The sequence below is a fragment of the Colius striatus genome, chromosome 2 (assembly GCF_028858725.1).
Source record: "Colius striatus isolate bColStr4 chromosome 2, bColStr4.1.hap1, whole genome shotgun sequence".
Classification (NCBI taxonomy): Eukaryota; Metazoa; Chordata; class Aves; order Coliiformes; family Coliidae; genus Colius; species Colius striatus.
The window spans coordinates 11,182,370-11,200,697 of NC_084760.1; the positions used below are offsets into that span (position 1 = coordinate 11,182,370).

Here is an 18,328-nt window from a genome sequence, read left to right on the forward strand (position 1 = left end):
GAAACATAATAAACAAATACTTCATTTAATTCTGGATTTTTTTTCATAGATCAGAGTTCTAATAAAACAGAGCCAAATTATGTGATACAGAATGACTTCCATACAACTGATAAAATCTGCTACAGTGTAGTGAGCTCAGTCACCCAAAATAGATCCACCCTTTGTTGAGTGAATCCCAATGCCCTAGTGTACATTAGAATCATAGAATGGTATGGATTGGAAGGGACCTTTAGAGATCATCTAGTCCAACCCCCCTGTAGAAACAGGTTCACCTAGATCAGGTTGCATAGGAACATGTCCAGGTGGGTCTTGAAGACCTTCAAGGAAGGAGCCTCCACAACCCCTCTGGGCAGCCTGTGCCAGGGCTCCCTCACCTCATAGTGAAATAGTTTTTTCTTATGTTTAAGTGAAACTTTTTGTGTTCCAGCTTCATCCCATTACCCCTTGTCCTGTTACTAGATACAATAGAAGAAAGGGATGCTCCAAGGTTGCCCTCCTCACTCTTCTGGGCTCTGATCTTACTGGTGGTGCCCTTGAAGACAGGAGGCATAGTTACTTCTTTACATAATTATTCTTCTACTGTAGTTTCATATAGTGTCTGGCTATCTGAAGTGGTGTAAGCAAAAGTGATGTCTTTGGCTCAACTGGTATAAACCAGTGCTGAACTGAAAGCTAGCTGGGTCCAAAATGATTGAAAGTAAGCCCGTCTTCATATGTGTTCAGATAAGTCTCATGCCAGTTTGAAATGAACATGTTCATTTAAAAACTATTCTGGTGCTGCAAGCTTTAAGTCCATTTTAAGTCACAGTTTAGCTGATTGGCTTTTTAAGCCTAAGCAGGTCTCAATATGTGGTCTTGAAAGAAAAGACAGTATGTGTAACCCAAGTGTCAGTTCAACTAGATAGGACCATACTGTGTCATAAAACCTACACTTGCTTTTTACAGTGAGTTGGCCAATTGGTTCTGCTCTCAAAGTGTGTACAGGAGAACTTAAGACTGTTTCCCCATGAAATGCTTTTCTTCTTAGGTATGTAAATATGTGCATGCTGAAAACAAAGCAACATATTCCTCCTCATCATTTATTTTTCGGGTTTGTTTTACAAAATGTTATCCTTAAGCATTTTTTTCTGCCTGTATCTTGCTATTTTTTCCAAGTGCTGAAAATGTGTTACTTTTCCATCAGCTGTAGCATCCCTATCCTGAAGTGCTGTGTCAGACAGCTGCAGATCATATGGGCTGTGTCTTGCTCTGCATCTGGCAGAGTGTGGTTTGCATCACCAACATGACAGGAATTATTGTTGTTACTAACAGTATACCCAAATTAAATCATTCTGCCTTAGTTCTGGACTGAAATATATATATAATTTAATCCAGTTTAAATTGTGTATCTTACCACTTTCTTGATTCTTCTCATGGCTATGCTATGACAGCCAAAAAAACTCCATAGTCTGCTAGGTAGGCAACTAGTTGGTTACTTTGTCAGTTAACTATCCCACCTGTAATAACTGTATGCAGTTGATGCTTTTTCTGGACATAGGGAAAACTAAAAAGTGCTATATTTTGGTGGTTGCAGGTCCCAGTAATGCAGGTTGAGCACTCTTTTGTTTGACACCATTGCAAGCTGGAGTTCCTCTTGCAACCTGGTTCAGCTTTTTGCAGATGATACCTTAAAGAAGAAAAGTGCTTTAACTGAAGAAATGAAGGATGAGGAAAAGAGATTGAGATAAAAGAATAAAAGATTCTTATCTCTTTTTCTATGCCCTTAAAATCTAGGGATATCTTCTCAGTCAGACCAATGTGTCCAGAAATGTTTTACTGGTCTACAGAAAGAATGGAGGGAAGGGGAGAAGGAGGAGAGTGAAATGCTTTCGACATGACTCTGTTTACACTTCAGCCCCTATTTTCCATTGTTGTTTGAATGTGATCCTTCTTGGACAGATTTCTGAGATGCACTCTCAATACTTTTTCAAAGGTCCTTACAAATGTTCTAACAAAATGCCTTCTGGAGCAGCCACTCTGCCTTTATTTTCCTCTGCCAAGGAATTTATTCCATGGAGACCTCTATCCCTAGCTTGCAAGGAAGAGGTCATTTAACCACATTGGGCTGGGCTCTGGCTTTTTAGAAAATCAATACAAAATCTTGCTTCATTTAACACAAATCTATTAGGTCAGTGTAAATTGGAGGGCGGGGAGAAGGAGAGGGATGATGCCTCTATATGACTTTCCTTCTGCACTCCTCATTTCCTTTCACACACAGATCTCTCACAGTCGACTGACTCTGAGTCGATCAGTTTTGGTAAACTATATTTTATGATTTAAGAGTTTACACAGTAATTGGTAAAATGGCTTTCTGTACAATACATCAGAAAGGAAGCATCTGTATTTATTTTGCTTTACTACTCTGTGGCGTTTCACTGTTAGGGCCATCTTTTTTTGAGGTAGCTGTCTCACAAATAGAAATGTTTGTCAGCTGTAAATACCACTGTGTGAGCTTTAAATATTAACCTGCCCTCCCCCAAGGACTGTCACTTCCACAGGAGTGGAAGAATTCATCTGCTAACAGACATTACTTAGTAAGAAATAACTGACAGAGGAAAACATCCAATCTGGTGCATTTGTTCTGAGCAGGAGACATTGATTCAGAAGAGAATTACTGGGCATACCAGGATCAGAGAATTTCCATTTCTAGGGGGGAAATGCATAAAATGAAATTAAACTGTTAAAAATATCTGATTGGGTTTTTCATTATGCAGTACCTATATATTTTTCTTTTAGAACATGCCAATTTTTATTGAATTAGCTACTTGAGATTGCAGCTTCTGTTTCTGAAGCATTAGCTTTAATATTAAGAAATACTATGGTTAATTGCAACGTGTCTTATATTGCCTTTTGTTCAAAATAATAAACTATTTCAGTTTTATGTTTTCAACGTAAAAAGAGGAAGAAGATACAAGTATTAAATGAAATTTAATACAAAATTCAATATAAAATATAGATCACATGATTATTTCTCTATATAAATATAGACTCATAGAATGGTAGGGGCTGAAAGGGGCCTTTAGAGATCATCTAATCCAAACCCCTGCAGAAGCAGGGTCACCTAGATCAGGTCACATAGGAACACATGAAATGTAGAAATGTTTTATTTAAATATAACATTTGGACTCGTTTTTGTGTCCTGACCAATACATTTTTTAAGACTGCAAGAAAGGTTTTGCTTGACTTGGAATACTTGCAGTCATATCTAACAGGCGTTTCCCTGACTTAGCAGTTTTATTTAAACTCGCATGGACACGTACCCACTTCTATGAATATGGAGATATTGTAGTAGACTTAGATTTACATTATTTTTAGGTACTTTTCTCTGATTTTTATATTACAATTTTTAAAATAGATGGATGAAATGTTTTAGAATTAAGTCCAGAATTAACTCCTTGTACTTATTAATGCAAAATTTAATTACAAGAAAGCATCTTTTGCATCTGCTTCTTCATTGATGTTTCCTTCCTGGTTTTTGGAGATTGAATTTAGTGGGAAATTTTTTTCTGCTATCTCACATGATAAAAATAGAATAAAAATGGAATTAAATTAGATCTGAGTAGATCTGGATGTGTATCTGAATGTCAAGTAAAATGAACGAAGAATAAAAATGCTGAAGAGTAGGTTAAGATACTCTATGAATGCTGCTCCTTTAATAAATAAAGAAATGAAATAGGTTTTATACATTTATCTAATTTTGTTTTATACTCTTTGGTATTTGTGGAACTGAAGACCAATTTACAGTCTTCAAAGTAAGAATTTGGTATGCCCAGCACTGTAAGATATGCTACGTGCTTTCAAATCAAAGAAATTTTCATATAGAGAAGACAATTTCACAGTTTTGTAGGTGTCAAAGGAGCAATCTAATTAAATAGTCAGACTGCTTTCTAAACACATAAATGAATACTTCTAAACTATTTTAGGTAATGATAATATGTGAATTATTTCAAGTTTTGTTCATTGTTTAGAACTTGGGCCTGTTCTTGTCTGTAAACATTAGGACTGCAGGGACACTAGTGATTGTTGTCATGAACACATTTTGTGGTGTGAGACAATGAGCTTTAAAACTCAAACTTTACACTTTTCAGAAGTGATTCTTACAGGTTTACACTGTTCAGTGAAGCTTCACTTGTTACATGAACTCTGACTATGACTACCTGCAGACATTTAATTTACTCATTCATACAAAAGAGAGTGCTTATTATTGGGTTGAATCTATTTCAGTTGGAAACACATGTGTATAGAGTTAATTTATTATTTACTTGATTTATAATAAAGTATTTAATTGCCTGTTTATATGAAAAGGTTTTCTTTTTATTTGCAGAGGTCTTTTTATTACTATCCATGACCGGGGACACATTGCTACAATGCTTAAATCCTGGCCAGAAAGTATCATCAAGGTAATTGTAATTTCAGTTGCATGACAAAGCTGGCACTGTTTTGCATCAAAGGTGACTCGGTTAAGATATCTTTGTAAGCTTTTAATCAACTGGATTTCAGTGGTTTCTTTCTTCATTTTTTAAATAGAAACAATGCTGTTACAGCCAAAGTCTGAGTCTATTAAATCCTTACTTGTTTACCTCTAGGCATCCTTTACCAATTAATTGATCAATTACATTCAATATTGTGCATAAAAAAAACCCTCTGAATGCTTTTTCTGCATTTCAGGGAATCACAGAGTGGTTGAGGTAGGAAGACACCTCTGCAGATCATCTAGCTCATCCTTCTGCTCAAGCAAGGTCAGCCAGGGCACGTTACTCAGGGCTGTGTCCAGCCCATGGGTTTTGGTGGAGACTACATGAGATCTCCTGGCAGCCCATTCTACTTTTTGGGTTAATAGTTTTCCACAATTGATATCTGGTGAGCTCTATCACAAAAAACGATCAGTTCCCAAGTAAAATGGCTTGTAACAGAGTATGATAAGGGCATATTGTGTTGTTAGCTGTTTGCCATAGTAAGCACCTGTGTCCTTTGCTATGAAAAATCTTCCTTTTTAGTGCAGATGGTTTTAGTGGGGTTTACTGAGTAATTGTATTTATATCAATGAAAACACATACTTCCTCACATGTATAAGTATGATGGAGTGTGTTATTTGCTCAAGGGAAGAAGAAATACATCTTTGAAGGGTAAGAACCAGGTGGCTGTAGACAGGCTTGTCAAAGGCCAGAAGGAGTGGCTGGCTCTGGTTCTACTGAAAATGGCCATGACAAAACCCAGGAGTCTGAGATTCTTCTGTTTTTGTGGATAACTTCCTTTCCCTTCCTATTCTGTTTTCATACTGTTGACAGAAAAATGTAAAAGGGAACAATGCCAGTTCCCTTGAAATGTAATACTAAATCACTCTCATGTTCTTAAAAGGTTTATATGAAAGTCATACTTAAAGTGAAGAAAGTCTAAAATAGTGTAACAAAGCCACAGTGAAATACAATAAAACAATTATAGACATTTGTCATACTATTGATTTGTTTATACCTGTTAGAATTTTTCTATGACAATAAGAACGTTATGATAAGAAGGTAATGGAATACTTAGTACATATAAGCAGAGAAATTATTTTTACAGTGCTTTTATTTCTTCCTCCAGGCTATTGTGGTGACAGATGGAGAACGTATTCTTGGCCTTGGAGACCTTGGCTGTTATGGAATGGGCATTCCAGTTGGTAAACTGGCACTTTATACGGCCTGCGGAGGAGTGAAACCTCACGAATGTCTACCAGTGATGCTGGATGTGGGAACAGATAATGAGGTAAATCCTTTTCAGAGTGGTAGTGAGTATTAGCTGTTTGAAAGGAGCTGTATAAAAGTCTGATTGCAGAAAGTTGTTTTTCTTTGTTATGATGCTGTCTTTGATTATGTGCAAACTAAAAGGTCCTATGGAAAATACCTCATCCTAATGCAGTAGCTAATTTGAGCAGCAGAGATGGTTATCTAATCCACTCTTTAATGTTTCTAGGCACTTGGTTGTATCAGTTTCTTCTGATACTACAGTAGGCTTTGAATTTTGGGTTTCATTGTACTTTTTAAGTTTTGATAGTGCATTACTTTCTCAAAAGATATCTCTCTCTCTATGTATATATATATATGTATATACACACACACACACGAATAGCAAAACATACTTACCCAGTACCAGTTGCTCAACTTTCATGTCACCATTCTTCTGACTAAACAGTTCAATGAGTACGAAAGAGTGGCAAACCTAAATTATTAAACGATGCATAAAGATTGTGTGAGCAGGGATTTGTTGGTGTTCTGAAATATTCACCTTTGGATCAGGAGAATGCATTTTGTTGTTTTACTTCAGAATTTGACTTCTTATTTTAGGACCATATTATGAACTGCTTCAGTTTTGTCATACAGTGGAAGTAGAGGCTGAGCCTGTTGTAGTCTCCAGCCAGCACAGTGGTTAGCAGTGTAGGACAGGACTGCTTATGTCAGTGTTTTCATTCCTGCCCAGGTGTGTATTAAGCTCAGATATGCACATATTGCCCAACACTCTAAAATCCCCAGCTAAATTTACTGGTACAAGAGACCTTAAACTAAGTTTTAATGAATGGGAAATTGCAGAAAGATTTATTTTTGTTGTGTTTTTTGAGTGCTATAGCAGATACAAGGAGTTGTATGAGCTTACAGATCAGTGTCTTTTATGCTCATCTGGTGCTTTGCAGGAGAGAGAAGTCAGCAGCATGAGAGAAGCCAAGGCCGTGAATCATGAGTGAGTTATGGTCAATGGAGTAATGGGATCAAGCTGGAACACAAAAATGTTCCATTTAAATATAAGAAAAAACTATTTCACTGTGAGGGTGAGGGAGCCCTGGCTCAGGCTGCCCAGAGGGGTTGTAGAGTCTTCTTCCTTGGAGGTCTTCAAGACCTGCCTGGACACATTCCTATGTGACCTGATCTAGGTGAACCTGCTTCTGCAGGGGGTTTGGACTAGATGATCTCTAAAAGTCCCTTCTAACCCTACCATTCTATGATTCGATGAACTACTCTTTCAGAGTCATGCTAGACTACATCAAAACTTAGATGTTTGGTAGCTTTTTCCAGTGAGAACTGGCAGATCAAATGTTTAAGCATTAATCCAACAGCTGTAACTGGGAATGGGATCCCTGGAATCTGCTGTTGGGTTATAAACAAGTGGGATTTTTTTACTGTACCCCTTGACTGAAGACACTAAATGAGCCTGATAATTTTTGTTAATAGAAGCTTGGCTAGCTCCCAGACTACTTTAATCAAAGTCAGTGATCTGGGATTACCAGCTCACTTGATTTCTTTTCTCTAACACCCTCCCCTTCCCCCAGTAGCACATCCCTGTTCCCTCTAATGCTAGTGTTTGTGTAACCAGATGGTGAGCCACTGCAGAAGACTGAAGTGACCAAAAAGTGATCACATTTTGCTGGCTAAGCTGGTTATATTAGGTCAAGCTGATGTGAAATTGCACTGCAATTCCTTATCTTAAAATCTAAACGTCTTGGACAAATAACTATACTTTTATGCTGGATTTTCTTACTCTAGCCAAGATTTTCCATAGTAAGACACAATAGAAATCACTCTTCCTAACTTGAGCACATATAAATAATAATTATGCTGAACATGTCTTTTGAAACATGCAGATGTTTTCCATTTAGATTAGTTCCTCTTCCCATTTTGCAGGGGCCTCACTGCTTTAAAATAAGTTTTACAAAATGTATTTTTGGCAACTTTAATGCAGTTGTACACAACCTGCAAATTCTCCAGAAAGATTAATTCTTACTCTAAAGCAGATTGCAAGAAAAACTTCACAGATTCTCATCTTGTATTGTTTTGTTTTGTACAGGACCTAAAACAGTAACTGAGGAGCAACTCGGCTTCTGATGTTAATTAAAAGTGTTATAAGTGTTAGTTTTAGCAGAGATATTTTTAGCTGTGGTGTTTTTCAGCTACTCATAAAAACAAGGGAGGAGAAGAGAGACAAATCAAGCATTTTTATACAGCTGCCTACATAATAAGCAAGAGAAATGTAAACTGCTTACTTATTAGTTAAAACTGACCTAGTAGAAAGACTTGCGTGACCAATCTAGTAAACTGTGCCATGTAATCAGTGTGGGACCGAGCATCTAAGAGAAGTAGTGTTGACCACTGCCAAAAATAATATGCCTGTTTCTTAAGTCATTGGCAAATTGGAGCCAAGTTGTCACTAATAAGTCATTTTTATCCAAAGCATTTAAAACATTATTTGGAGTCTTATTTATTTAGTGCAGTCCATGTCAAACTCACTAGAAGTTGTGTCTTACCCAGTAGCCATGTATTTTTCAAGTGTGAGGATGGTACATGTTGTTAAACTCTCACAAAATAATCAAGGCCTATTGGTTAAACATCAACCTGGCTTACAGGGATGTGAAAACCAGCAGTTTAAAAAAACCAAAAAAAAACCCCAGACCAGCAAAAATAATGAAAACCAAGTTGAAAAACTGGTTTTTAGGCAATAAAAAACCAAAAGACAGTAAAGGAAGGAAACGTAATGTTAGTTACACAAAGCAAGAATGAGGTTTTCTGTTGTTCCTGATGCTTTGCCTTGATGGTGAGACTGTCAGTATAAATATCGTATATATATTTTTTAAAATGTCAGTTTGATCTGTCTTGGCAAGAAATCTTACTAACCATTTTACTAACAGCAAATTAATATGCTAAACAAAACCTTTGAAAATGTGTCAAAATGCTTAAGTCAGTGTAGGGATAGGGACAGGGAGCTGCTAGAGAGAGTTCAGTGCAGGGCCACAAAGACGATTAAGGGAGTGGAGCTGAGGGAGCTGGGACTCTTCAGCTTGGAGGAGACTAAGGCTGTTAGGCAGAGATTCCCCTGCAGCCCATGGTGAGACCCTCCCCCTGCCGCCATGGAGGCCATGGGGGAGCAGATACACTTGCAGCCTGGGGAGGACCCTACACCTGAGCAAGTGATTGCCTGAACGAGGCAGTGACCCTATGGGAACTCCATATTGGAGCAGTCTGTTCCTGAAGGACTGCACCCTGCAGAAGGGTCCCACACTGGAGCAGTTCACAGAGAACTACAGCCTGGGAGGGAAGGATTCAAGTTGGAGAAGTTCATGGAGGACAATCTCCCATGGGAGGGATCCCACACTGCCATAGGGGAAGAGTTTGATGAGTCTTTGCCTTGAGAAGGAAGGAGCAGCAGAGACAACGTGTAATGAACTGACCACAACCCTTTTTCCCTGTTCCCCTGCACTGTTGGGGATGAAAGAGGGAAAGAATTTTGGTAACAAATGAAATCGATATTTTTCCCTATAACAAGTCTGTTTTGCCCATGACCATAATTGCTGAGTGATCCCTCTATGTTCTTGCTCGACCCACAAGCCATTTGTTAGGTTTTCTCCTCCCTGTCCCACTAGAGAGAGGAGTGATTGAGTGGCTATGTGGTGTTTTGTTGACAGCCAGGCCTAAACCATATCAGAACGTTAAACTAATGAAGAATTGAGGGTAAAATAACTATTGCTGATTAACATGGACTTACTAAAACCAAGTTTAATTTAGTGCTAAAGTTGAGTTTACAGATTTTTGGTTGACTCCTGCTTTTTGCTTTAAGATATTTCAATTCATCCTGTTCCTGCTAAGAAACTAGATCAATCATAAAACAAAGCAGGGCTCCTGTGTTACTAGGGAAAATGCAATTTAAAACATATTTCTGTGAGGAATAGTAAAACAGTTGTGGTTTTATGGTATTTCAATGTTTTCTGTTGGCTCTGCAATGTTCAATATCTTTATCAATGCCTCTGAGGCAATATTTTTAGTGTCTAAGTGTCATAGATGAGACATGGTTTAGTTAAAGTACTATTAGCCAGCCAAAGCAGGAATGAAATCTGGAAAGCCTGATGGCTTGCATTATATAGAAGTCAAAGCAGTGGTGAAAGGATTTCTTCTGACCATAAAAATCTTAATCTAATAATGAATGTTTAGCAGAGGAATGAGAACTGTATTTATTTGGTACTTCACAAGAGAAGCTCTGACAAGTTCAGGACTGCCAGAGCCGTCCTGGACTCACTACATGTGTAAATTCAATACTGGCAATGGCCAGTGTGGGAGCTTTGGAAAGATTAATTGTGTGTTAGCAGTTAAACGTAAACCATTAACCATAACTTTCAGCTTAGGTAGAAAGCATTCAGCTCTTGTAAATGGTACTTAACACAATGTGGAAAGACCAAGATATATGGTCTTGGAAGAGTTTTTTTACATAGATGGTTTCTAGCAGAAGGCATCTTGATGTCCTGGAAGAAAATCTCTGCGATTTGCCTCGTGCCAGCTATAAGGATTGCTCATGTGTTAGAAGTCACTCCAGCTGCAGCTTTGATGGCTTTAAAGAAGCTGAACATACAAACCTTTTGCCCTGGGTAGACATGGTTAAATAGCTGGCTGGTCATATATATATGCCATTAATATACAGATGAATCATGATGGTCAGTTCAGTTTTTGCATAAATTTCATATCTTATCAAACAATTTAAATTGTGTACAGCTGTAGGGCCTTCTAAATGAAATGTAGCTAAAATTGGCATTCATATGTATGTCGATTGATATTGGCATACAATATCAATAGTATATAGGTGGCACTTTCATACAGTTATTTGTGTAGTAGATGTATTATGGAAGGTTTATGCTCTCTGGATTTAAAAAGGTCCTTTTGCCTTCCCCTTGAATTACAGTTGTTAGAATTAGAGATGATATTTCAGGGATAGTTTTACTGTAAAATAGCAGTAACATTTCCTGAATTCTGTGAGTAGAGATTGCTCCTGTCTGTATAAAAAGGGTGTATTTTTGTATCTGGTGCATATATGGGAATCTCATTTCTAGGTTATATATTCTCCAGTGTGTTCCCTAGTAGTTTTGAGTATTTCTGAAATACAAATGACACTGTGTCATCAAAATAGGAGGTTTTTAGATACACAGTAATTGTGTATATTTTTAAGATATAATATTTCTGTATTTATTTAAAATATTTACTGTTTATTGTGGAACATCTACATTTTAATATAAAAGTTCATTTGCTGCCAAAAATGGTCCAGATCCTGGGTAACAGTTTGTAGATGGCATAGAAGGACATAGTTAATCATGCAGTCATGAAGTATACACACTGGAAAGGTCATTAGATAAAAAAACCTGAAGGAAAACACCTATATTATCATTAAATATTTAAATGGAATGTCATTTTTATTATTACAGAGGAGTTTTAGCTAGATATGAATGCTCTAATGAATGCTCTATCTGTTGCACATTACAGAATCACAGAATCTTAGGGGTTGGAAGGGACCTTGAAAGATCATCTAGTCCAACCACCTGCCAGAGCAGGACCACTTAGAGTAGGTCACACAGGAACTCGTCCAGATGGGTTTGGAATGTCTCCAGAGAAGGAGACTCCACAACTCATCTGGGCAGCCCCTTCCAGTGCTCCCTCACCCTCATACTGAAGAAGTTTTTCCTTCTATTAGAAGCATATCATTGTAGAATGCTAATGTCCCTCAGGTCTTCTTTGGGTTTTTATACATATCATAATTTTTGTACTCATGTCTATTTAAAATTTCCAGTTGGCCTTTGTAAGTCATATGTTACCACTGCTGTTTTCCTCTCATTAATATTTTCATAGCCTGACTAGTTTTCTCTTTGTTGTAGACATGAGACGAGTTCTTCACAGGATAAAAGAAACTTTATTTTTTCCTTACAATAATATGTCAAATATGTTCCCTCTGTCACAATGCACTACCAGCTTGGGCCCAAACCTTTTCTACTCCAAGGATTCACATTGATGAGATGTTCCAAACTCAATAATAAATACTGGAATGCACTAGTTTGGGGTTTTACTTTACATATTTAGTAGAGGAGGATTATCCTTTAAATCCTAAAGCTGATTCCAGCATTTTGTTTGCATGCCTCAGTATTTATTTCTCTGTGGATCAAGAGTTTGTTTGATTCTATTTCCTATGAAACTTCATTGCACCTGTGTTGCTGAGCCAGTGAGGTGCACCCTGGGATGTGTGGACTGGCACAGAGCTTTACATACAGATTTTGATAATGAGGAACAGAATGCATGAGCATATTTCAATAATCACAGTAAATGCTAGTTATTCCCATCTCAATCTAGCCATAGGTACATGTTCAGACCTGGCATTCATTTATGTGGGAGTGTTTGTGAGCACACAGATACGTCCGTTACATCATGCATAGGGTTCACATAATATATCTGGGCTATTAGAAAGTTCTGTATTTTAACAGGGCCCTATCATCAACAGAAATGTTAAATTGTTACTGGACAGAGAGGCCTTTATTGTACAGAATAGTCTGTATTTTGCAATACTGTGTTTTATTTGGAAACCACATTTCCTGTTTTAATCTTGTTAAACGTGTCATTCTGCATGTTAGCACGCACCTAACTTTTGTCTGTGCTTTTATTTCCTCCATATGTTTCTTTACCTTCTGTCCAGATTTATTCTGAGAGCTATAATCAATTTTCACAGACTCTCTTTTTTCCCCAGATATATCCAATGTAATGTGTGCAAACATGCTCACTGACAAGATGCATCAAGAAGTGCTCACAGAGTGTTAACAGACAATAACTGCAAGAAAGAAAGTAAAGAAAAGGATAGAAAAGCCTACTGGCCAAGCAGTTGCTGTCTTTAGTCTTAGGAAAGTAAAATGGCTCATTTGTCACTGTTGGCTTTTCTTCTTGAGCCAGTAAGAGCTCAAAGTCCTGCTGAGGTGGGCCTCAGCTTTGAGTAAATGTAAGGAAATCAGTGTGAGCAGTTAACATTATCTGTTAGGTAGCCTTAAAAATACAGTTCCATAACATTCAAAGAGGCCTCTTGCATCATGGTTTTCTTGAAAGAAATCAGGAAGTGATTTGCTGATGGTGCATTTTACACAGTTATTTTCATTGGTTTTGGTAGTGGATGTTGCTGTATTTCAGAATTCACTTCTGCAAATAAAAAATCTGAATGTTAATTTTTCTTTACTTGAATATTCAAATACTAAATCTTCTAATTTAGACTTTCAAGTATATCCTCAAAACTGCATATGGCTTTAGATAGGAAGGCTTTTGTAACCCTCTGTGGCCTAAAACCCTTGACTGAAGTGACTGCAGCATGTTGCTGAGATGGAGTTCCAGGGATGGAATCTTGAGAATTTAAATTTACTTAAGATACTGATGTTTCCAGTGTGTTTCAGTCTTTTAAAACTGCCTTTTGAAGAATCTTTGAGTTTGTCTTCCATTTTGTCCATCCTTTAATGCAATTTTTTAAAAAATTACTATTTCTTCTGTACCTTCTGTAAAAAATAATTTGCTCTTCTTTACCATGGTGTTCCCAGGGGAATGTATTACATCACCTCCCCTGTTTTCATTTAGATGCTTTTCTCATATTTTCTTAGGCATAGGTCAGCAGCTAGGAGTACCAAAAGTTTCACCAAATATGAGTGGGCTTGACTTTTAGATATTTATTCTGTTTAAATATTTTTCCTTAGTTTCATAGTATGTACACTATCAGCATTTTGTTTAATGCTGCATTCACTTAAAATAGGCTTTGTTCTTTACTATAATATAGAAAGATATTCCTTCTTGTTTGCATGACTAGTATTAAAACACTCATCTCCTTTTGCCCTAGTACAGGGATGAAAAATTTATTGATCTACATTTCCTTTCAGTAGCAAAAATACTTAGAGTCCTTTTGAAATAATTTAAGAAAAAGAGATCACTGTCTTTGTTTGTTTGTTTATTATCCAGGGCTTACTGTTGTCATTATACAAAAAAAGTTTACTGCAGTTTTTGAAACTCATGGAATTGTTCTGGTACAATTAAGTTAAATGAGGCTTTCAAGATAATATTGTCTTTTTAACTGCATGTTACATAAATTCAGGAGAGAGGCCAGCTCAGGGCCATCAAGATGACCAGGGAACTGGAGCATCTTCCTTAAGAGGAAAGGCTGCAGGAATTGGGGCTGTTCAGTCTGGAGAAGAGAAGACTGGGGGGACCCCTCATTAATATTTATAAGTATCTAAATGGTAAGTGTCAGGAGGCTAGGACATCCCTTTTTTCTATGGTACCTAGCAACAGGACAAGGGATAATGGGATGAAGCTGGAACGCAAAAAGATCTGATTAAACGTAAGGAAAAACTATTTCACTGTGAGGATGAGGGAGACCTGACCCAGGCTGCTCAGGGAGGGTGTGGAGGCTCCTTCTCAGGACGTTTTCAAAACTCACCTGGACATGTTCCTGTGTGACCTTACCTAAGTGGACCTGCTTTTGCAGGGGGATTGGACTAAATGATCTCTAAAGATCCCTTCCAACACCTACCATTCTGTGACTCTGTGATTATATATCTCAGTGTCAGACTTACATACACCATCATCCTATATGGCCTCTGATTAAAGTTCTCTTATGCTTTGTCAAAATACTAGAATGTTTTGCAAATACTACTGTTTGCAATCTTCTTGTAACAAACCAACCTCTGTATGTTGCACGTGTACTAAACCTAAATCTAGACTTTTCTAGTATACTCACTTAAGCAGCATTTTTTTTGCCTGCTCTCCTTTATCTTCCCCATCCTTTAGATTCACTGAAATGGATTTTAATTATTGGTTATTTAATTAATGGTTTTAATTATTAGTCTTGAGAGTCCTGGGCCCCATCTCCACAGTAGGTAAACTCAGCATGATTGAGAAAGAAGTGGAGAGCTTGAGTCATCTGAACCTGAGCTAATCTCCTTAGGCTAAGTTTATGAAGAGGACCAGATGTTTCTTTTTGTAAAGCAGCAGTCTCAAATTGGTCAGATGAAATGTAATTTAAAGCTATCTTCTTTGGTCTATTGACTATAAAAATAGCTGAGACTATCTTAGGTAATGAAATATCCAACTTAGGTAATGTGAGTTCATAGCCATTTGCACTTCACTTGCTTCTCTTACATGTTGCTGCCTTGTGGTTTGGGAGGCTTCTACACAAAGTAAAACTTGGTTTTGATCTTATGTCAACTTCTCCTTAAACAAACTCTTTGTATCTTTGAGAAATGGCATTCTACTACTCAGTGCATGAGAAGACCTCACATAATCATTAAATCCCAGAATCTTAAGGGTCAGAAGGGACCTAAAAAGATCATCTAGTCCAACAGCCTACCAGAGAGGGACCACCTAGAGTAGACCTCAGCAATTTTCTGTTACTTTGCCATTTTGGCTAGGAATATATGGTATTGTTTTTCTGAGACTGCGCATCTGTTTTTATGAAATATGTTATTTATTAATATTTCTTTTGTGCAATACTCTATTTCATTAAACCATGAAAAATGTGACAAAGTCAGAGGATGCTTTAGCTTTTCACATTTACCAGACAGCATACCAGCAATAATTCTTAAGACCCAAGAAATTAGAATTATAGAATCATTTCGGTCTGTGTGCTCACAGACCTTTAAAATCATTGAGTCTACCCATTAACCTAACACTGCAGAAAGAACAAAAATGGTGATATGTGATTTATGTCTCAGTTTCAGCTGACATGAGGAGGAATAAGCTGTATACTGATGTTACCAGCAGTTCTGTCAGTCCATTTTGTTTCTTCTTACTTCACTTTTCATCACAAGGCATTCTATAAAAGAGGGCAGAAATGAATATCTGGAAATGCTTATTTTGGATAGCATGCATGAATATTCATAGACCAAACTGATGGCAGACGTTGTTTCAAGATACATTAAACATTTCCAACTCTTCATACTCAGAAGACAGCAACAGATAGTGTTTGTTTGGGTTGGCTTCCATTCTTTCTGAAATAGTAACTGCTGGCTGCTTTCTCAGCATTTTGACAGGTGATAGAGTAGAAGGAATGAGCCTTAAATATAGCTGTTATCACAAAAGGTTGGATAATATGCATCATTTATGCCTCCACAGAAGTCAACTTAGTGTCTGGGACAAAATGTGCCACCTGCTGTTCATGAATATGCTCTTACAGTGTTGGCCTTTCACTAAGCCAATCTACTTCATGCCCGGAACTACTCTTCCCTTTTTGCTTGTGATGTCGGGACAGATACATAGTCAACAGCTGAGATACCAGCATTGAAACAGTATCACCAGACTTGTTTCATAATTGCCAATCAGTCAAAGACACATTGTTGATGTGACTTGTTTCTGTAGGAAGAGGCCCAACCCGTTTAGCTTCAGTGAAGAACATGACAGGAGACAGGGATGTCAGAGTCTAAGACATCTTGGTGAAGGATGATATGAGAGTAGCCTTTGGAAGTAAATGAAATAGACATAAGCTTAATAGAACAGAGAAAAGGCCACAAGAAGTGATGGGGATTTATAGTTCTATGTGAGTGAAAAAAGCAAAGCAAAGTATCAGAACTATTGACATAGAAATCAAATGTACTGATACAATAGAACATGGTTTTCAGTCTTGTACGTGGTGTATCTTTGATATGTTAAAATTCTGTAAAATTAACTGCATGGTGGACCCAAGACACACTTTATGTGCTGTCAAAATGTGTGAACTGATAGAATATTACTAAATCCTTTTATTAATAGAATATTAAAGATGAATGACAATGAAATCTTTAAAAAAGTCTTAAAGTTTGTTATCTTTGTCATTTATCAGATGAAGGAAAATTATTAAGAAGTCATTCTTTTCAATATTATTACTTAAACGCAATACTTTACTGATGTTATTAAGATCCATGTTATCTAAATGATGGGTGTCAGGAGGTTGGGACATCCCTTTTTTCTATGGTATCTAGTAACAAGACAAGGGGTAATGGGTTGAAGTTGGAACATAAAAAGTTCCATTTAAATATAAGAAAAACCTATTTTACTGTGAGGGTGACAGAGCCCTGGCACAGGCTGCCCAGGGAGGGTGTGGAGTCTACTTCCTTGGAGGTCTTCAAGACCCACCTGGACACATGCCTGTGTGACCTGATCTAGGTGAACCTGCTTCAGCAGGGGGATCTCTAAAAGTCCCTTCCAACCCTACCATTCTGTGATTCTATGTCATTTCAAAAGAATAAGTCTTTGCTCCTCTCTGATTCACTTTGGTGTTGATGGATTGTTGGAGTTTTTTGATCTGGTTTCAAAACCTAGATGACTCCTTTCATTCAGACATTTCATCTGTCTGTCCCCAACGAAATTTGGAAATGAAAATAAAGGAAGTGCTATGTGTTGCTTCACAAAAAAATGATGTAGGAAAGTTTGATGCATTCAAAGTGTTTGAATCACAACAAGCATTTATATCTTGAAGAAGATAATTTATTAAGATAGCTACACTCCTGGTGACTTTACAGGGAAAAAAGTTTCACTTAAGCTAGTCTTGATTTTAGTGTATTATGTAAGATACTGTGAGTACTATTTTGTCCCTGAGACTTTAGCCGTGGAACTGTTGAGGTTCATGAAGAAGAAACGACAGATATTAACTGTTGAATGTCAGTTGTGTAGAGAACTTAATGGTTGGTCTAAGCCTTTTCTGGGATTCTTTTATGGAAAGCAGGGGTATTAGGAGGTTTCTTATTAGGTGGTGTGAAAATTATATTCATAAAATGCAAGAAACTTCTCAGGTTTCTTTGCTTTCTGATTATTATTTGTATATTAAAATATTAATGATTATATAGAGCATAATCTGCTGAAGTCCTAAACAGTGCCAGAGTCTTCAAGGCTATTGTTTTCTCAATAGGCAAATGATTAAGTTTTTCAAGAAATGCCACTGGCATGCAGACAGTCATTTGTTTTCAGTTTTACTGTATAAAAAGAGTTATGCATTCTAAAATTGTGTCTGGTGAAATGTTGCTCTGAAACTATGGTTCTGAGCATCTTCCAAGTTCCAACTCAAATTACAGGCATTTGTGAAATTGACATTGTTCCTACCCCTGCAGACAGATGTTAACATTAGGATTGAGACTGTTAAATGTAATGCAGAGTATTTATCCTGCTGTTTGTTTTATTTAGGAAAAAAAACCCCACAAAACAACTCAATGTGTTAGGCCTCTGTAATCTCCTTGACTAACTTTGCTATATATGGTTCTGGCTGTGGATCATATGCCAGCATGAATTAGTGCAGCAGTACTATCTTAGACATTACGGTGATGCTCTTCGGTTGCAAAATCATTTGTAACTTCCTGAGGCAAAAAGCAGTGTTCAATGGGACTGATGTGTTGTGTCTAAGGAAGAAAGAAAAATTCATAGGGAGAGGACCAGGCTGGTTTTTAAATTTCAGAGAGAGTCCATTATTTTTTTATACCTTGTCTCTTTATCCCTTGTTAATTAAAGATGTAGTCTGCGGTTTCCTT

General features: G+C 37.2%; 1 protein-coding gene across 1 annotated transcript in view; it reads left to right on the top strand.

The window, feature by feature from the left end:
• The window catches only part of ME1 (malic enzyme 1), a 176,467-nt gene that overhangs the window by 69,387 nt on the left and 88,752 nt on the right, over window positions 1-18,328 (top strand). Inside the window, exons 4-5 of the mRNA XM_061989758.1 lie at window positions 4,364-4,439; window positions 5,623-5,784. Of these exons, the coding sequence (XP_061845742.1) occupies window positions 4,364-4,439; window positions 5,623-5,784 (238 nt within the window). The remainder of the gene's footprint in view (window positions 1-4,363; window positions 4,440-5,622; window positions 5,785-18,328) is intronic.